At 49.6% G+C, this 21,392-nt stretch overlaps 1 protein-coding gene across 3 annotated transcripts in view; it reads right to left on the bottom strand.

Moving 5' to 3' along the window:
- Nucleotides 1-21,392, bottom strand: part of SEPTIN8 (septin 8) — a 34,211-nt gene that overhangs the window by 2,665 nt on the left and 10,154 nt on the right. The window contains exons 2-10 of one of the 3 annotated variants that reach the window (XM_072348644.1): nt 17,486-17,600; nt 14,601-14,796; nt 13,752-13,938; nt 8,764-8,925; nt 7,098-7,194; nt 6,561-6,729; nt 6,172-6,304; nt 5,337-5,527; nt 245-2,921 (exon numbers count right to left, since the gene is read on the bottom strand). In XM_072348644.1, coding sequence (XP_072204745.1) covers nt 2,918-2,921; nt 5,337-5,527; nt 6,172-6,304; nt 6,561-6,729; nt 7,098-7,194; nt 8,764-8,925; nt 13,752-13,938; nt 14,601-14,796; nt 17,486-17,600 — 1,254 coding nt within the window. In that variant the 3' untranslated portion in view covers nt 245-2,917. Of the gene's footprint in view, nt 1-244; nt 2,922-5,336; nt 5,528-6,171; nt 6,305-6,560; nt 6,730-7,097; nt 7,195-8,763; nt 8,926-13,751; nt 13,939-14,600; nt 14,797-17,485; nt 17,601-21,392 lie in introns of those variants that run through there. The other 2 variants (XM_072348642.1, XM_072348643.1) reach the window with 2 other exon arrangements.

The following is a 21,392-nucleotide window of genomic DNA, read 5'->3' as shown; positions in this document are numbered from 1 at the left end:
AGGAGAACTTAAAGACAGCTTTGGCTCAAGCAGGGACACATCTGGATCGATACATTAGGCCTACCCCTTGGATTATGGTTGGTGTGGGATGCAGAAGTTGGCTCATTGTATTTCTGAGTGGTCCCAATGTCCAGAAGACCTGAGATCTGGGAGCACCTTCCATGCTTACACATCACCATTGAACAGAGATCCACCAGACAGCACAGGAAACGCACTGCTCAATAAACGACACCACAAAAACAACTCAAAATACATGTGAGATTTAATAAAGGAAAAGAAAAAAAAATTACAAAGTGAGCGGAAAGAACTGAAAAAAAAAAACAACCAAAAAATGGCAAAATCACCCAACACATTTGGAATGGCAAAGCAAATGGATGCAGGGCTCGGAGTGCACTGAGTCCCCTCCCTGCTCTGAGCTCAGCCCTCCTGCACTGTGAGCAGACATGGAGCCTGCAGGGCTCAGAGCCCTACAGGCACCTCTCAGCTTAGGAAGTACACGATATGGACGATGGTGAATGTTTTAACAATAACAGACACATTTTTTACCCCATTAATGCCAACGTGGTAGGGACTGATGTATGAGATGGCTGAAAGAAGCATAACTGAATGGTTCCAGTCCTGAAGGGTGGTCCTGCCACATTCTCTGCTGCAGGAGGGGAGGCTTCGGGCTGCTGTGAGATCAGCATCGCAATGTACAACTCGTTAAATAAAAATAAGACACAGAACCACTCTATATGCCGTGTGTTTAAATCCTGTCTCAGCCAAAAAGGGAAAACCATGCACTTTGAGAGCGAGAGAGCAAAAACCGAGCTCTGCGGCAAGACTCTGATGGTGACTGCCCCAAAGAGCAGATGGACCTGAGGTCAACAGACAGCTGTGAGGAAAGGGATGTCTGTCACAGTAATGTCAGTGTATACAGAATCATCATCAACATATCACTATGTACATTCTGAATGTCTTCTGCAGGGAAAGCTGGGATTTCTCCACACTGCCATGGGTCCGCAGGCTCCAACTCTTCTATCGCTATTGTCATTTCCCTAACTATCCCTTATCCTGGGAGCAAAGATGGATTCCTGCTGAGCCAGGGCAGAAAGAAATCATTTGCATACATCTTATTGGCTGCAGCACGAGATAGGAAAACAATATTGGGTGGAAAAGCCATGGCGAGGTTTGCAGTGTAGTCAGAGCTCTGTTCCAGCTCTCAGGAGCATTGGCCCCAAGAAGCAGAACTGCTCCAGCACGGCCCTGCTCACATAGGCAATTAGCACACTTCTCTCATCAGCAATAATCAAATTGTGCCCCTAATTCGCTGCACAACTGAACTGAGTCAACAGTGAGCTGGAGCTGTCTTCCTGTATGCAACCATCGGTTGTGTTCTTTGTATGTTCCCTTAGGAAAAAAACACATCACCTCTCTTAATATGATGGTTACCCTACAAAGTACAGCTCAGAGGAGCAGCCTGGGCAGCCCCGCACTCAGCCGCCAGCTGATGCAGCCTGTGTGCATCTCTGCACGTGGTCCATTCCAGAGGGAGCGGGGCACTGTGTGAGGTTCCTTCAGATCAAGTCACACTAACAGGACAGCAGCGCACCCACAGAGAGGGACAACGGCTGTATGAAAACAGCTTCACACCTGAGTTTGTATTTAGAAAGATGAAAGAGCTGCTTCAGTGGGATACACAAAGAACCTCATCCAGCACCGTGCCCTACAGACAGACCTGCACCTCCGAGTTAAAGCTCAGTGTAAGGATGGAGCTCTAAGGAAAAACAGCAAGAGAAATCCTTGAACATTCATGCCTAAACAGCAATGCACACACTCCCACCTAATGCTCAGCCACAGCCAGTGTTTGCTGGAACTCCAAGGACACGGCAGGGCTGACATTTAATAGCTGTCCCACCTGCTGTCTGATGGAATTGGGCCCGACCCTTTTTCCATGAGAACACTGCTGTGTGCCTCTGTGCAGCTGCGCTCTGCCTATCACAAAGCAATGAGATGGAGCAGAGTGGCATAAATGCAGCACAGCTCACGGTCAGGGACCTCCTCAGCACGTGTGTGCTTATGGCTATTTCCTCTTTAACAGCCTCAAAGTAAAGATGACTGCTTCAATAGCTTTTACATGGCAGTGAATTGTGCTAAGTGAGAAGTGACACAGCTCCTGTAGCTCCAGGACACACCACACTCGTATGGAAAACCCTTCTACATAGAAATTCTAACTTCAGCGGTAAAGAAAAATTCAAAACGTTGTCCCGTGAGTTTTATTAACCACTCTCTCTTTCTATATATATATATATATCTATATATATATGTATATATATTATAAATGATGAAGAATATGTTTATAGAGAAATTCAGGATTAAAATATATAATTAGGGGAAAAGGGGTGACTTGGACATGGTTCCCATTGCAGAGGTTCTGAGCTCTGGGCTTTGCTCCTGTTCTAAACTCATTCAAATCAAGGATTTTGTTAGAAAAATAAACGTTTCGGCATCCTTCACACCACTCCTCACATCCGAGCACCTTCAGAGGGAGAGAAAACGGTGAAGCAATGGCTCAAACAGTCCCCGTAACCAATGACAATCATATGGAATCCAGGAAGCAAGCATTCAGCTGCTGGGTAAGGGGAGCTCAGGCCAGCTGCTGCGGACACCTGACATACAGCTGCTGGGCTTGGGACAGGACATCTCACTTTGGGGATGAGTTGATGTTGTTTAGAAGCATTTACACAGTAAGGTTACGTCCTCAAACACAGCACAGATCACAGCAAGTCGTGACACAGCAACAACCGGAGATGCTCGTGGTCTCTTTCGCTTTGGTCCACGCACACAATGTTATGAGAAGGGTCACAGGGTGGGGAACTCAAGCAACTTAACACATGAAAGCACCAAGTCCACTCTTGGCCTGAAAGTCTGTGTGTGATTAACTGAAAGAAACAAAACATAAAGAAAAAAAGTAAGCATGAATTAAAATTAGGAAAATTAAGCAAAAGCAAAATGTAGTGAAATGATTAAAAGAGGGAAAAAAAAAAAAGAGAGGGAAGGCCAAGCAGTGCTCTGGCATCACACCAAGGCTGCCACGAATAACACCACAAAGCACCATCTGTTCAGCTGTGCGTGCACAGAGGAATCTCAGCACAAACACGTTTGTTTCCTCTCCCCACTGGCGGTTCTGCTGTCTCTGTTTCTCACTTATTAAAGCTACTCGAGCCCTGTGTTAAAGCACCAGAGGACAAGAGGCTCAACCAGCTTTCCTTAAAAAAAAAATTAAAAAAATAATCAATCAATCAAGCCATAAAACAAAGCAAAATAATAATAATAAAAAGCCCTGAAAATGCCTCTTCCTCCCCAGAGCTCACAATCCCAGTCCCAGCAGTCCCACCAGCAGCACTGGGACGTGCCTCTGCTCACAGATGAGCAACACGCCAGTAAGGAAAGCAGCCAGCACATGAGTGCTGCTCACCAAGGAGTGCATGGACCCCATCGCAGCACATGAACTCCTGTGGTTCACATCAGCCCAACTCCTGGGCTGGGGCTGCACTCCTTGATGTGCTGCTAACCATGCTGCCCCAGACACATGGCCACATGGAGTGGGGACTGAGAAGGGGGGCACCAGCAAGGCAAAGCACTGGGGAGGAGCCTGCCCAGAGCTGTACGTGTCCAGAACAGCCTGAACTGGGGGCAGCTGGGGTGGGGGCTTTGGGTCGCTTCCAACCCAACCATTCTGAGATTCCATGGTTCTACAGTCTTCACAGTCCCTTCCAACCCAACCATTCTATGAATGTTGTCATCCTGCTGGAGCACAGACCCCAACATTTGGAACCAGACTGCAGACTCTTGAACAATATATCTCCTATCCCAAACCACTTCCTCCCCGAAACTTCTAAGCTTTTTCCCCCCACTAACAGTGCAGTCCCACAGCTGGGCCCCAGACCTGCAGAGACCCCAGGGACAGGCGCAGAGCAGAGCACGGGGTGCCCTCTCTCCTGGCAGCCCCACTGCCCCAAGCCCCATCACAGGGGCAGGCAGGGAGCAGAGCAGTACCTGCAGTGTGCTGTGCACAGCAGGAAGCCTATTTCTGTTGCAGGCAGGAAGCTGCTGCACTTCCGCCAAGCAGCACAAAGAGCAGCGCGTGCTTGGAGTGCTCACAGCCCATCAGCCCTTTTGGAAGTCATTGAAATGCAACCCTACTTCCAGCAGAATGTTTTGCAAACTCTTTTGGGTGCTGTGTGTGAGGCTGGATGCACACAGAGAGCACACTGACAGGTCTGGAGACCCGTATTAACACCAACATACTTACATTCCAAGCAAATAAGTTAAATAACACGTGCTGTTGCCTTCCTAGGAAGAAACAAATGGCTCAGAGCCCCAGCACTGAACTGCCACCAGCAGCTAACCATGGCATCACCTCCCAGCCATCTCTTTCCTCTCAACATGCCCAGGCTGAGACTGCACCGCCCTGCTGGGACCACATGCAGCTCCGACAGCAAATTAGCAGTAAGTGCTGGAGAGACAGGCTGAGCGCCTTGCATGCTGGCTTACCTCGTCTTGGTCCTGCACAGCACTCCTTGGGAACCAACGTGGCTGGGGGCAGGATCTGCACCACCCCCACTTGTAGTTTTAAAGATATATCTTCTCTAAATAGACCTGTTTCCCCCTTCTTGCTCTATCTTTATAACCAGGCAGCTGAGAGAGCATTATATGCATGCCCCTTCTCCACACTCCTGCTGGCTTCAGCAATGTCAATTAACCTGCAGCTAAGATAAGAATTCTGCCTTTAGGGGAAAAGGGCTTTCTCAGCAATTCAGTACAAGCAGAACTCTATCTCGGAGCCCTGCTTCACATGGAGCCCTAATGAATTCCCTGTGCTGCTTCATTCTAAGCTGCTTTGTTTCATTTTCCACAGCTCTGTCTCTAAAAATAAACAGCACTCCACAAAATGAGGACCTAAACCCACAGAGCAGTGCAGGGTGGAGCACCACGCCTCCAGGACATCACAGCGGTGCCAAGGCTGTCCCTGCTTCTCTCTGCTGGGGAGACAGCGCAGCAATTTCCAGCTCTCTTCCTGCATCAAAGTGCTCCCATCACTGTGTGCCCTGCAGGGCTCCAGGCCTTTAGAGAACAGCCCAGAATCAAGGAGTCCACCTGCAGCCAGCAGGGCTTCCCCAGGGCAGCACCTTGCACAGGAGGCCCCTTTTCTCCTGTGCTTTACACAAAGCCTGAAGGGTAAAATCCAGGTTCCAAAACCCTTTTTTCCTTATCTCAGTAACAGGCAAAACACTACACTGTGAGAACTTGCCCCCTCCCAGAGGCAAAGGGGACACTCGAGTTTGGTCACTTACTTTTTCCTGTCTTTGTCCTTCTTCAGCGGCTGCTGTGAGGTAGCCTGCAAGGATTGGGACTGCAAGGTTTCCACTGCTACTTTCCGCCTGTTGAAGGCATTCATCTCTTCCTCCAGCTCTCTCCTCTTCTCCTCCACCTTCCTTTTCTCTTCCTGGTGTATCCTTTTCAGGTGCTCAAACTTCTCATGCAGCTGTAGGACACAGGCACTGTGAGTACTGCAACTGGCATGACCACCAGCCCCATGATCCCACATCCCCACAAACCCCCTAACATATCTCAGTTCAGGGACCGAGGGCACAGTGGAATCCCACATCCCCCATCTTTGAGGTCCTTTTCAACCCAGACCATTCTATGATATAATGATTCCTCACTCCTTGGAAGATGGTCCATCTGTTTCCTCTTGCAGCACAGCAGCTGCCCACGGCCTCCTACCACTGACCCCTTGGGACTGTACACCTCCACAAGGGCTATGCCAGCACAACCCAGTGCTCAGCAAACCATTCTGCACTGCCCTTTGCTCACCAAGCAGCAGCCTTGTCTCCTACACATGGCATAGGGAGGACAAGATTTCTGTTTCTGAAGCACTTAAACCAGTGATGCTGCTCTGAAAACACTACCATGCCCCCTGCCCTGAGCAGGGAAAGTGTGTGCGTGTGTGTGTGCGTGCGTGTGTGTGTGTGTGTGTGTGTGTGTGTCTGTGTGTGTCTGTGTGTGTGAGTGCACTGCTTTGGCTGGCAAGGTCTGCTAAAGATGTCAGGATTTGTGTGCTGCCGAGAACAGATCCTATGGCTGTGTGTACTCTGGGCTCCTCTCAGGGGTTTCTGGCACACTCACCTCTCTCTCCTTCTCCTTCAGCTCTGCCTCCGTCTCCTTGACTTTGTTAACAAACATTTGTCTCATTTCTTCCTCTTTCTTCTGGAGCTCACCCAAGAATTCTTTTCTTTTGGTCTCGTATGTTTCTTGCAGGCTGGGTAAGAAAGCAAACAGAATCCAGGTTTTCTAGACAACAGTGAGTTAGGAATGGGAAAAAGGCATGCCTACCTGCTTCATTAAGGACAAAGAAGCAGGGAAGGGAACAGCATCAAAATCAGTCACACGTTCAATTGCAGGGTTAGTATTTTCCAGCCCAGCATGGCAGATATCACCCATAAACCTCTTCTTTGCTTTGGGGCTCTGGTGCCCAAATATTGCTCTAATCTGATGGTAGATGTGAAGGACCTCACCTGAAGGGCTGGCTGTCTGGGTCCGTGTCCTTGAAGCCCATCTCCTCCAGTTTGCACCTCCGGTACAGCTCATAGTGGCGGGTGTGGGTCTGCTCCCGAAGGTCCTCCATGTTGACCCGGATCAGCATTTCTCGCAGTTTCACAAAGTCACAGTGACTTTCATTCTCAACTGATTGAAGCCAAGTGAGAAGTCAGCAAAATGCACACGAGATGGAGGAGCACTAATGCACATTCAGCCCAACTCCAGAGATTCCCCTCCCGTGGACCTCTCACTGCCATCCCCCATGGGGTAACCAAGCTTTCTGAATGCAGTGATTCATTTTGACCATGTCAGAGTGGGTGTGAGTCCCAGCATTGCTCAGACAACTTATTTCAGATGTTGGTAGTAATGGGAATTCGAAGGCAATACTGGCCAACCCACACAAGGCTGCATGGGACACATCCACACCACTCAGCACAGCGTACCTTCCTGCACACACTGGGAAGGGCAGAGCTGCAGGGTGCATGCATGAGACCATGGAGGTGGCAGCAGCTTACCTTGCACCACTCCCCACGGGTACTGCCGAGCTCTCACCAGCTTGTTCCCCACCTTCACCTCCTCTGTGCTGCCAACCACAGCAAAGGGCAGATGAGCCTGAAACCGAAGCAACAGCAGAGACTCAGGGCAACGGAGCTGTGATGGGTCTGGAGCACACATCCTATGGGGAGCAGCTGAGGGAATTGGAGTGGTTCTGTCTGGAGAAAAAGTGGCTCAGGGTAGACTTCATCACACCCTACAACCCCTGAAAGGAGGTGGTAGCAATAGGAGGTCAGGCTCTGCTCCTGGATAACAATAGGACAAGACAGAATGGCTCCAAGCTGCATGTGGGGAAGGTCAGTTGGATATTGGGAATAATTTCTTCTCCAAAGAGAGGAACTGGTCGGCATTGGCACAGCTGCCCAGGGAGTGGGGAGTCACCATCTCTGGGAGTGTTCAGAACCGTGCGGATGTGGCACTGGGGGACATGGTCAGTGGGCACAGTGGGGTGGGCAGCAGTTGGGGATCTCAGAGGTCTTTTCCAGCCTCAGTGACTCCAGGGCTCAGTCCATGGGCCAACCTTGCAGAGGCCGGCCTGACGTCCAGATCGCCTTCATCCCAACCCAAAACCTACCCAAAAACCTTTCTGTTGAAGCCCTCCACCTCCAACGCTCAAAGCAGTTTCCTCTGTGCCACAGCACAGCAGAGCAGCTTACTAGCAATGCTGGCTGGACTGAACTTAATGAGGAAATATTATGGGAACACCACGATCACTGCTGATCTGCCTCTCTCCATTTGTCAGGTTGCTCCCGCAGCCGCCGTCTCTCTGTGTGCCAAGAGCAGGGCGCTCCCTGCCTCACAGAAAGCACAAGCAAAGACATCCACACACAGGCCGTGTCCCTTCCAGTGCCCACACACAACTGCTGCACCACGTGCAGGATGCAACACGTGCTCTCTGAGGCTGCAAAGCACCAAAGGCTGCAAGGAATGGGGCACTGTCCTCAAGGCAACACGCACAGCCCTGCAGGGAGCCAGAGCCAAGCACACTGCTCTGTGGTACACCCACAGGGCTCAGTGCTGCAGCACATTCATCCCTCCAGAATGTTTTACTTAGGAAACAAACAAACAAACATGCAAACATGTCAGCTGTCTCTGTTCCACAAAAGGTAAACTCTGAACTGGGAGTAAAGCCAAATTCCAAAACTTGACATTGTTTTTCCATATTCTTCCACCGCATCTGAGTTTGATCTTCGAATTTAAAATAAGGCAAAATAGAGTCTAACAGTTTTTTCTTCTTCAAATTGGGTTCCCTCTGCTTAGCATCCTTAAGTAGAAGGCTAACGTAGATCTTAACTGCCTATTTCTTATTCAAAGTTCCTCCCTCCTCAAATGATAAGCAGGCTAAAAACAGATAAAATGAATTTTGAAGGAAGTATTTTTCAGAAATCCAATAAACCCAATTCTAGAGCTGAGATGAGCATCTCCAGAGAGCACACAGAAATTAAATAAGAGGCACGCTTTAATTAATTCTGTATGCAACAGCCTCAGGCATCTGTCAGATCCACAGCTCAACTCTGAAATAGGTTTAGCATCCGGACAAGGAAGCTTGCCTTTCGGATGGGTTTTTGCACAGCAATTCAATTTGTCACAACTTCTGGGAGCCCCGCGATTGGCAGCGTTACTCACATTCATCACAGAGTTGATCTCAGCTACTGCTTCGTCGTCCGTGGGGAACTGGTAGATCTGCACACCATTGCTGACCAGTTCGCTCATGATCTTTATCTTAAACTTGTGCAGCTCGCTCTTGGAGATGGTGTCTGCTTTGGCAATGATAGGGATAATGTTCACCTGAAGCAAAAGGAAGGACATACAGGGTGAGCAGCGGAGCAGGGCAGTGGGGGGAGCTGAGGTTGTGCCTGCGAGCTGCAGCAGCACTGAACACTAGAGGGAAGAGTTTTCCACAGCTCGTTTGCCTACAGAAGCCTTGCAGACAAACCGAAGACAAACAGCAATAAATGCACCCAATGAGCAGATCAAAGCCTCTGCTCCTGCCTATGCATTTTGTTACATGCTTCAGCAGACAGAGCCATTATTGCTGTCACATCTGCAGCTGCCACCCTGTCAGTGCTGGCTGTGCTGAACAGCTGTTTTAGAAGACAAGCGCAAAGATGAAAAGCTACAGCAAGAAGGTGTGAAACCTTCCTGTGCTTAAGCAGAAAGAGCAAGAAGTCCGCAGATGCTTTCCAGCAGCATCAGGAGCACGCACAGAGCCTCTACCAGAGCACTGCTGAGTCTTGAAGAACCACTCACAGCACTGCAAACCCTGCCTGAACGGCACCACGAGTCTGCCTGAATGGCAGCCAGACTAAGAGCAGCACAGCTCAGGAATGCAGAGAAATGAAATGAGAAGAAAGCCAGATTTGCCATTTCACGTTTCCCCACAGCCAGCGCTTAGTCCTGCAGAAATCCACAGCAGCCATCTGCTCTCCAGTGAGTGCCCACTAAAATAAACGGCCTTGCTTTCCAGCTTGAGTTCTCTCTGTAGTTCAGTGCTCTTCCTCACATCCTTCCTCCCGGCTCTGGTTTAGCACTCACCAAATTTAAATGTTTTTACTCGTTCCAAAAGAAAATCTCCTTAACTTGCTGGTTGCCCCCAAACTATTTCCTGCCCACATCATGCCTGCAGCTGGCAGGAGGAGGCCCACATCCTCCTTTGGGCAGTTTCGGGATGCCCTGGAGTCAGCAGCTGTGTTAAAAGTTCAGATACCTGCCTGGGAGCAGGGCACCGAGAAGATGAAATCCTTCTTTCCCCCCAGCTACTGCTCTGGCCTCCTTTACCAAAGACCTGACAAGCACACAATGAGGTCTGCTGGCCTCACTCCACTCCTCAGCGGGAAGATGTCCCCATTACAAAGGTAAAGGGGCCGTGCCCACAGCTGGTGCCTCACTGACCTGCTAGCACATCCTACACAGCAGGCTCAGCTCAGGGCTCATCAGCTCCCATGCAGGAACAGAAAGACACGGCCACACGCAGGGCTTTGTGCTCTGCAGTGTTTCCAGCCTGGCACACTGACAAATGAGCACCACAGGCAATTTTAGTTTGTTCTCAGCTGGCCTAACCCATTGCTCCCTCTCCTTCCACAAGGCACCAGCTCAGCACTGCTTGCAGCTCAGTGCGTCCTTCCCAGCAGCAAGCACAACTCAGGAAAGCTGTAACCCAAGGATGGATCAACTCTCTTCTAACCAAGCTCCAAAAAGGGAAGTTCATCACTGAGTTCAAAACCCAAAAGAGCTCTGCAAGCTGCTGCATTTCCAGTAATCAATAGCCAACAACCAATGCAAATGCCAACAATTAATTAACAGCAAAAGAACCTCAGTAGGCTCTGATATTTTTCAGCTACATTTGTCCTGGATCATTCCATCTCTTCCTGACACAAATATGTGCAACTGCCCTTCAGTAAGAAGACAACCAGCAGGAACCTACCAGGACGACAGCTACACTGACTACACCACCTCCTTCCAGCTCAACTCCACCTTCCCAGGGCTGTTGAGACTTCCAGGGCACTGGAGTGCTCCTCTCCTTCCCTAGCAAGTTCATTAATTTTATATGTAAGCGTAAAATTACTGGATTTTGATTTCATGCACATCTTGGGAATCCACAAGCTGGATCGCCTTTGGGTTGCAAGCAAAACCCCAGAGCAACATCCTCATATCTCCTGGTGGAAGGATGCTACCCTCCATTTTAACATCTAATTTCAAAATCAATATGTTAATTACTGGAATGTCAGCCAGCTGAATCACACAGGCATGCAGTGGCTGCGTGAACAGCAGTGCAGGTGCTCACAGTCTTCACTGCAGATGGAATCCATGAAGTGTGTTTTAGATGAGACGGTGACCTCCCCCTCACATATCACCTCCTTCTCGTGTCTCTCTGACCACAGAGCCTTTCCTCATCTCCAAAAATAAAACTTACAAGAATGCAACCAAATAAGAACACTGAGAATATTTTTTTCCCTAATATAGTATGACTGCGTGCATTTTTACACTGTGAAATACAAAATACAGAGCTCCCCCCCCATCTCTAAAGTGTTCCTAAATGCAAGTCCCAACTAAACCAGCAGTCAAATCCTGCCTTGGAAACCAAGCAGTAGATACACAAAGTGGCCTGGAGCATCATTGCTGGCTGGTGACCCACCCAGGACATGTCAGCTCACGAAGGGCAATTAGCCACAGCTCATTACAACATATGCAGATGGAAACCATCCAGGGACAGCAAACAGGGATGCCCAGGGCAGCACACTGTTATGCCAGCCCTTTTCAGGATAGGGATGTATTTGGAAAATACAAAGGGAAGCCAACCCCTGCCAGGGCGTACCTGCTTCCTATGTAGCAACCAGCCAGCTACACTCCATCTACCTCGAACCATGCTGAAGATGCTTCCAGTTCTCTGGATGTAATTAAATACCCCAGATAACAGCTGGCCATGAGCACAGCCAATTGAATATTGTATTACTGTACAATGGAAGATTCTGTTTACAGAACAGCTTTGCCCAGAAGGGATTTTGTAAGCTCAAAGCAAGATGCACTACTGAAATTGTGACAGATTCAGCAGCCTGCCCAACACCTGCTGCCATGCCACTGGTGTGCTAGAGCAAAGGTGTAACTGAAGCAGGGCCCTGTGCAATCCTTGTTAAACCAATCTAAGAAAACAAGCCAGCAGACCATGCTGCAAAGCAGTGCCTCTGCTATACCTTTTGCCGCTGCGTTCCCCACTCTTCCACTGTAAAACAAAGGCCACAGCCATGCAAAGCTCCCCAGGAAAGCAGGTTCAGGTTGCTCACACCACTGTGGATGTGAGTCAGCGTGCCTCACCTCTCTGCTCCAACACAGTAAGCACTGCTGTTACTGCTCTGGAGCAAAAACAAAGCTGTCTGGGGTTTGCTTACACTCAGCTCCACCCTGCACATGTGTCAGCCTCTAAGAGCAAACATTTCAGGTGCTCGGGCAAGGGGCACGGCACTGTCAGTGCTTTAGGGAATGCCTGGAACGCATCTAAAAGCCCTGGGGATGACACTGATGGATTAACATAACACACAGCCCTGACAAGCACAAAAGACCAATAGTCCCAATTTGCTTATTCTTATCTTGTGTGCATTTATGCAAGGCCAACACTCCAGGAAATCCAAGAAGTTCTTACCATGGTAAGGGAGATGAGAGCAAATGGATAACATGACTTCAGAGACAACCATTTAAGTGGAAGTTTAGGAATATAAAAAGCCTGTGTGCACACAAAGTTCCCATCTCTGCACAAGCACAAAGGATTTATTTTGGTACTATGCAAGGACCACATTAAAAGCAGCCACAGAGAGATGTGAAAAGGAGGGAATGCAGAACCAAAGGCAGAGAAAGGCTTTGTGGGACCACCAGCACCAAGGGGAATTGTGCAACAGCTTTCTTCCAAACATATTTCTGGGAACATGTCATGCTGGCACCACACCAAGAGACAGAGTTTATTAAGGGAAAGTTTGCAGATTCTTGATGAAGTCAGTGTAGCAGCCCCCATGGTTACCAACAGGCCTCTGCAATGGGAAGCCAGTGCCTACTGTGGAGCAGGGCCAAGGAAAAGTAGGGCAGCAGCCCCGGGTGGTGAGGGTGAGCAGCAGGGACTGCCAGGGGAGTACTGCCCACCAGGAAAGTCCAATAGTGCTGCATGTGGACAACAGCCAGAGAAGAGCATGTTCCCTATGTATAATTCAGGGCAAACCCAGGTTACTGCAGGGTCCCAGTTGCCTCATCTGCCCTCTGCATAAGTGGATTAGCATCTGCCATCTGAGAGGAACCACCTTGCTGCAAAACAACTGCTCTGAAAGGCAGGAAATTCTTGCAAAGATAGGAAGAGATGCTGCTGTCACTTGTGACCTTTGAAGCATCCCTGCAGCTCTCTAGAAGCCAGTAAGAACAATCAAAAGTGTGTCAGAAAATTCCTTTGAGCTGCAAGAACACCAGAGGTTAGCTGGTTAAGTAACCCACTGTCCGCTAAGGCAGCAATAGCTCGTGTGCAAACAAACAGCCCCCAGCCAGACCCTCTCGTGACCCACTTCTAGGTTTCCTAATCTTGAGAGTTTCTTAGCAGGTTTACACTGTCATAAGGTACTGTGAATTCCTATGCATACCGCCAGGCACTGCCAGCAGTGCAGCTCACGCACACCTTTGGGCACAGACAGCACTTCTCTTTGGCCCTTGTCTCCCCTGCACCAGCCCCTCTCTTGGGAAGTTCACTACACAGTTGCACTCAGTCCCTCTCCCTGCTGGCCAGGGCAGCACAGGGGGCTCTGCCACAGGAACTGCAGCATCTCGAATGATCCTCACCTGCACTCTTAAAGAAGAGCTGAAAGAGATGCAGTTATCGGCCATCGTAAAAATGAACAAATCTGGATAAGACTGTTATAGCAATGAACACTCCACACAGCTTGCAGTTTTGTCACCTGTTTCTCAGGAAAGCAGCACAAGACCTCATCAACCACCAAGTTCCACCAAAGTCCTCAAAAGTGCTCAGCTAACAGGCAGAAGTGTCCAGCACTGGTACACAGATGGCACAGAGCCTTCCTGTTGACAACATTAGCACAAGTATCACCCCTTCCAGAAAGGGACACCCACAGTCTCCAACCTTTTACCTTGCTGTCCAGCTTCTTCATTGTCACCAGGTCCAAGGACTTGAGGGAGTGCCCAGTGGGAGTGATGAAGTAGAGGCAGACGTGGATCCTCGTGTCATGATAGTTGAACAGAGAACGGCGGATTTTCAGCTCTTCTTGCAAATAATTTTCAAACTGCGTATCAATGTACTCAACTATCGGCCTGTAACTAAAACCATACCATTAGCAACCCAAAGACTGGAGACCAAAATTACACAGCTTGAAGGAAGGCTTAAGGAACTCTCCTAGACGTATCATGACACTGATTAAGACTGAAGTAATTTATCCTTACAACGGGAAAAGTGTGGCCTTTACACACAGACCTTTTAATCCAAAGGTTTCTGGAACCTCCCAAGGCTGCACTGCAAAGCCTAATGACAGTGGAGCACAGAAGATAACCACCTCCACAGAACACACTGCAGAGACCGCAGGGCTGAGCCATCTGGCTGCAGCAATGCCAGATGACAAGGAGAGACCTTGGAGTCCCTGAAAGCCTCTACCTAGGGCTTGAACAAGATGTAATTAAATGAGACAGGCCAAGAGACACCAATCATGGCCAGAGCAGCTAATTCCCAACCCCGTGCTGAGGACAGCTTGTTCACTGCCTGCATTGCTTGGGAAAGACCTCGTGTGACCTCTCCCATTCCCCTTTGGCTCCTCGCCCAGCTCCCCTTGCATCCAGTCCCCAAAACCAGAGGCACTGCAGGGAGCTTCTGCATTCACAGATATGTGGGCACCACCCCTGCAATACTGCAAGCAGCATCGTGGGCAGTTTGTCTCAAAATGTCAGAGAGGAGCCCAGAAAGGCCGAGCAGATGGCACGAGACCTGCCTTTCGTCTTTGTTTATCTGATCCCCAAATCCAACCGCGTCCACGATGGTCAGTTTCAGGTGGACGTTGCTCTCCTGCAGGTCATAGGTCCGTGGCCGCAAGCGAACCGTGCTCTCATAGTGGCTGGCTTCTTCAGTCTCGAATGTGGTATTGAAAAGTGTGTTCATTAGCGTGGATTTCCCAATGCCAGTCTCACCTAGGAACAAGAAGCCATCAGTTCACTGCAGCATGAATTTATCACTTCAAAGGGTATTAACTACAGAGCACAACTAAATTATAATGTGAACGGTTACTACAGATTGTGGTCAGAGACGTAATTGTCACAAAGGTAACAGCACCCTTGAAAGCTTCCCGTGCTTCAGGCAAATCCAGCATGCAGCTCTCATCCCCCACAGCAGGGGACATTCAGCAAATTAGAGAGAGCAAATACTGACTTTGCCTGGGACCTGCAGCAGAGAAGCTGGGAACAAGAGTTTTAGTACAATGTCTTTGAGTCTTCAACTGAGCTGGAGTAAAACTCAGCTGTTCCTATTGCTAAGAATGATCTGGCTCAGATGTTGCCAATCCCAAACACAGCAACGGTCCCAGGGCACTCAGTGCACAGCAACGGGTGCTGCTGTACTGCAGAAGGGACAGGCAAGTCTGACAATGAGGTTTCCTCTCCCCCCTTTCTGTGGAATTTCCAACCCCAGCAGGCTTTTTAACTGCTTTCTCTCCTTGCTCCGTCTCACCATTAGAGTCTCTTGGGGACCTGTCCATATATCTAAGAGATATATGGAAGGAAGTCAGCGTGCATATGTGCATACTTCAGTGCAGAGAAACAGGCAGGCAGCTCTGATCTGCCAGGACCACTTGCTATCAGACTGAAAATCTTCTTTCACAGCAGAATAAAAATTCAGATGGAAGTTCTGTGATTTCACTGTGCAGCTCAACTTTGGTCTGGAAGCCTTACAGCAGCCTGTCCCTCTTCCACAGCCCTACTGCCGAGGTCCCACACGTACAGTTAGTGTGTCAAAGAACTAAAGCCCATTCTGCTGTAACCTTTTCTCCCTCCATCCATGCAGCAGCTGCACCAAAACCAGCTCTGCAGCTCTCCCCTCTGAAGGCACAGCTCTGCCCTTAGCTGGCAGCGCTGGGGCTGTCCCACTGCCTGCTCACTATTCTGCTAGGGGAAATCTGGGCCCTGTCAGATGATAAAGTTTAGAAACAATGTGGATTGGATCACTCGGGGAAAAGCATGCAGCACATTCAAACCAGAAGGCAGAGGCACGAGTGCATACTGATTTTATCACACAGCCTGCAAGTCCCAGGCAGAAAAACAGCCTTCTTTGGTGGGAAGCTAGCTAAAGAAACACATCAGGGGGCAGCGGGTGGAAGTCTTCTTCACTTTGAGCACAAAGGAAGCTCCACACAAGCTCTCAGTGAGGTCACAGACAGCACATCTCTGCTTGGTGACACCTGTGCAGCAAACAGCACCAGCTGAACTAGAAGAAATAACAACACAGGTACAGGAGTCCATGCGTACAGATAACCCCAGCAGCACTACAGCTGTCTTATGGAGCATGAGGTGCTGCTCTGCTTGAAGAGCACTGGCTGCACAAGGAGACGTTGCAACCCAGCCCAGAGATGGTGTCTGCAACTCAGCTGGTTTCACCTCACATGACTTCTGATAACTGGAGTTTCTCCTTATAATTCCTGTTTCTTTCAGGGCTGCCCTATTGCCCCACGATTCTCTATGCCAGACCAGCCAAGGAGCTGAACAAAGTTTAGCGGAAAACACAGTGAAAATAATACCAAAAAATGCTACGTAAGTGAAACATGAAAGCCAAAGCAGGACAGTGTGATCAGAGACCATGTTCCATAGTGAATCTTCACTACAGACTTCAGCAGAGCGTGGTGTTGGAAGACCAAAGTAGGATATCTTCATCTTTCCAACAGCAGAAACGTTTCTGCAGAGTCAAACTTGAGATGAACAGGGGGAGAGCTCTTGGAGGCAAATGGGGATGACTGAGAAACTCAGCAAGAATGGAGAAGTTCCTGAAGAACAAGTAGAGGCCAGATGTACAGAAGATTCCCACCTGTAAGCCCTATTTCCAGCAGCCATCGAAGGATATTTGGCATGCATGACAAACCCAGCTCCAGCCAGAGTATTTGGCTCACGACTGACCGTGAACCAGAAGGACTTTGAACCGCTGCTCCAGGTAACTGTATGAGACTGACCTTTTCCAAACTGACCCACGAGGGGCCCTATTTAAACTCCTCATTCTTGAAACACAGCTCTGTTGTTGGCCAGGAGAGCACAGGCAGATTTCCAAGGAAACAGCCCTCTGTGCCCTACTTGCTCTGCAGGCAGCCCATCAGACCATCAGGCTACACCTTCAGCACACACGGCTGCTATTTCTGCTCCCACTCTCTCTGGGCTCCTAGGAAAGCTCTCATCATTGAAGCAGTTCATTTCTAGCACTCTGATATCAGCACGACCTGATAAATCACAAAAATACCAAAACTAAAAAAAAAAACCAAGAGTATAATGAGGTTATTTTTAAGTCAACTTCTTGCACTTTCTCGCAGTCCTCACGATATATACTTTACAAACCATAAAGACCATTCCCCTTTCCTAGCACAGAGATGGTCACCTTTCAAGCCCTTTGATTCACTCAACTCCAAGCAGGAGGATGAGGAGGATGGGTGCTGTCTTGGGGGGGATGGAATGTAATTGGTTGCTCTTTTTGTGGGAAATGGGTTGCTGTTCTCTCAAAGCCAGGCATCTCTAACATGCTCAAGGTCACAGCTGGGGCCATTTCCCAGCAGGACTCAAAGGGAAACACGGTCCCAACCCCATCACCACCCATTCCACTCCCATCTGCTTGCGGGACTGTGCTCACCCACACAGAGGATGTTGAAGCTGAAGCCCTGTGTGACAGACTTGCTGACCAGCTGATCCGGGAGACTGTCAAAGCCAACATGGCCCCCAAGGGAAAGGTTCCTCTTCTCTTCATTCTGGGAGGGAGAAAACAGACAGATGAGCAGAGCTGCAGAGAAGCAATAGGTCAGAGAGCCAAGTAGCAGCCACCTCCTGCGGCACCACAGAACCACTGCTCAGAGCCCAGCACTGCCACAACACCTGAGGATCTGTGTGCCTCATCTCAAACCAACAGCAGAAAAAAGACAGACAGACAACAGTCCTAATGGGAAACTGCCTCTGAGAGAGCTAAGCTATGGGCTACAAAGCAGGGAAACTCCAGCATGAATTCCAACTGCATGCAGCTGGGAAAGGTTAACAAAGGAAAACCCATTATGTGCATTTTATCCCTCATTTTGCCTCCTCCATTTTATTTTCTCAACTCCTCCAGCACTGAATCCAGGCAGATAAGCTCTGTGTTCTCCCCAAGCACTCGATCTGTTTCCCTTGCTGTGCCATGAGCAGCGTGGTTTTGTTTGCTCACGCTTCCAGCCCGGTCAGGATGAGGAACCCTCTCGCTTTACCATCTGTGACCACGCAGCTTCCACTGTTTCTCTGCAGTTCCCGTTCCTGCCTCCCCCATACACACGTTGTTCTTCCTTCTGTCTCCTCCCTCCCCCGGAGGGGGACAAAGCTGGTCACCTGTACGGGAAGTGCTGCTTAGAAACAAAGGCAATAAATGTCCACGGATCGTCTGGCAGAGTCCAAGACTCCTCCACAGCAAAGCCACAGATGGCCCACGTGCAAAGCACTACAGATCTAAACAAGTTCTGTTTGCAACACCACTGCCCTGCACTGGGCACCATGGCGGCCATGGAGCAAACCCATCTCAGGTGACACATGGGGGGGTCTGCGGGTGGGTTGTGCACCTGCTGTATGGAAAGGCAGAGCTGGTCCAGAAGAGAGGAGCTAACAGAAGGTCCCTCCATTCCTAACAGCTAACAGAGTTCAAATATGCAGAAATATTTCATCACATTGCCAACCTTCTGCCCAACTAAATAACAGTGCCTGAACCCAGTGACCATGCCACTATCTGCAGCCTCTGAAGCACTCTTCTCCTCCCCTAAAGAAGCAAAGATCCGTACATCAGCGCATGACTCATTCGCTCCCCATTTCTTTGGTATATAGGTCTGTTTGTTCTCAGTCATCAGCACTCAGTGAAAGATGGGGATGGAAGAAGCATCCATCCCCCACACCTCAGCCTCAACAGCGCAGCACCTCATCCAGGAGGCTGCAGAGTGCCCGGAGAAGAGGCTGAACTGGCACTGGATGAATTCAAGCAGTGACTCAATGAGCCTCATGCACCCCTGTGCTCTGCAACATGATTTCTTTAAAACAAACAACACAAACAACCCACAGTAAACCATGAACCTTTCAACTGCAACTCGACTCAAAGCCTCCTTCAGTGCCGCCTTTGGGAGAACAAAGCAACATTCTCTGCTTTGTAAAATACATCATTTATATCACAAGGACTGCTTGCAAACAAGCAGTTTGCTTTCAGCAGCTACACCTCACCTTCCAACTCTCTGCTGCCCACTGGTTTGCCACCAGCTCACTGTGACTCCGGGACAGTGCTCCCCTTTGGGCTCCCTGGGCAGAACCACAGAGGACTGCAGTTGGGCTCCTGCAATCAGCACTGTTTCATCCCACTGGGCTCAATGGCGCTCTCTAACCAAGCAGAAACAGCAATTGTTTCAACCCTTCCCATGGGAGAGGCTGCAGCAATTAAGGCTCCAAGGTGGCCAATCGTTTAATGCTAAGTGAATTAAAAAAGGGCTGCGTAGATGCAGAAACCTGCAGGTTGTGCTTCCCTCCATTCATCTGTCAGAGTGTAGTGACAACAAAGTTCCAACCAACAGCTCTGCAGGAGGGCTGCTGATCACAGGGTGAGCCCCCAGCTTGTGGGACGGACACCAGGCCGTGCTCAGTACGGCAGCTGCAGGAACTGGAAGCAGACGTGCTGAGAAAGGGCTCCAAGATATTTCTTCCCTTTCAAGTAGATGGTCCTGGTGCAGCATAAGAACCCCCAGACCCAGGAATGGTAGAGCTGGGGGTCCCTTCAGGTCTCACCCACCCTCCCAGCTCTGGCTGCTCCCAGCCCTGCTCTACCCAGCCACCCTACGTGGTGCCAAACTCCAGCTGCCATCACCACAATGTGCTGACAAGCAAAAAAAAAAACATTCCCACACAGTCGGTGAGTTTTGTTCCCTTTTGGTTTAGATAATAAACAAACCAAGCAAACAAAAAGCACAAAGCAAAAGCCTGGGATGGTGCTTTGGAAAGGAAATAAATGGAGCTGCTGATGGCTACGGTTGGGCTCAGAGGAGGTTTCCAGGCAACAGGCAGCACCGCTGCCTGGGTTTAAAATAGGCTCCAGTGAGGAGACATTGAGAACTCAGTCGTGCTTCAGACAGAGAGAAGAGTGCATCTGAGCAGGGCTGTCCGCTCCTCTGGTCAGCAGTTGGTTACAGGACAAAAATACTCTTCCCCCAAACTGCTCATCATCTCCCAGCAGCCCCAAGCCAACAAGCCAAACTTTGTGGAAGTATTTTTGTCTGTGACCTTGAAGTGCACAGTTTGCTTTTCCTTCTGTAAGCAGTGATAATAACCTGGATGGGGTCCAAAATGCTGCTGATACCAAAGCACAGAGACCATTGGCTCTGCACACAGCACGCTCAGCTCCATCCCAGCTCCAGGGCAGCCCTGTTGTTGGCACAGCAACTGCTGCAACGTGGTCAGTAAGAGCAGGGGAAAACAGTAGTGACAATAGTAACTAGAGGTTCTCTTCGTTTTATTCTTCCCCTCCAATCCAACAACCACAGGTGTCTGACAGTCTTAGCACCCACTGCTGCTCATTCTGCTCCTGCAGCACTCCCTTCACAACATGCAGTGAGACCCAGGTCCCACATTCACAGCCTGGAGAGACCACTGCACTGCTGCTCACTGGGTGGGACACCCCTCCCCAGGCTGACAAGAGCAGAGAGGCAGCTGAGCATCCCTGAAGCCCATGTGGTCACTTTGCACTGTGGTACTTAGGGGTTCACGACGGCTCTGAGCACGAACTGCCAAAGCAGCCCTGACATTGCTCCAGCAACATCTCACCATAGGCAGCTGCCAGGGCTCTATGCAGAGACTTTAAAGGAACGCACTCTTTGAAGATGTTGTGTGCCCTGCACTGACAGGAAGGGCTTGAAACACAGAGATGAGCTGTATTTTGAATCTGGAATTTGGTGGGAAACAGAGGAGTCAGCAAAGGTCAAAGCAGAATTGGATCACTTTGAAATGAAAAGTCCTTGGAACATGTTAAGCCTACAATGGATGCTCCATCCTGCATCCATCCTGGCAACACACACACAAACAGCACCTGGGGGCACTTTCATGATGGGAACAGTAGCCATCCCAGAGGGAATCGATTCCCAGCTCTGGTCCAACAACATCACAGGATCCTCTGCTGCCATTGGACAGACAGGCAGTGGCTGTGCTTCACCAAGCACCTCAGAAACCAAATGCAAACATCAAATCACAGCACTTGGATCCTGCTGTACAGCACCAGGCACGTCTGGCCCTGCTGGAGGACACATGACCCACTGGTCCGCTCCTGCAGCTGCACCAGGGAACTGAAAGCAGCATTTCAAACCCACATTGGCTTCCTAAGCCCATCCACAGCACAGTCCCACAGCAGGAACAAGGCAGCTGCCCACAAACCACTTCCTTGGAAGATAATGTCATTTGCCCTCTTATTGCGAGGGAGACAGAAAAGGCAGTGGAGAAACACAATCAGAGAGACTGAGTTCTCTGATTCTAAATCCAGGTCCCTATAAAGAGTCACT

The sequence above is a fragment of the Excalfactoria chinensis genome, chromosome 13 (assembly GCF_039878825.1).
Source record: "Excalfactoria chinensis isolate bCotChi1 chromosome 13, bCotChi1.hap2, whole genome shotgun sequence".
Lineage (NCBI taxonomy): Eukaryota > Metazoa > Chordata > Aves > Galliformes > Phasianidae > Excalfactoria > Excalfactoria chinensis.
Note: the sequence above shows the minus strand (reverse complement) of the source record. Positions and strands in the feature narration are given on the sequence as shown.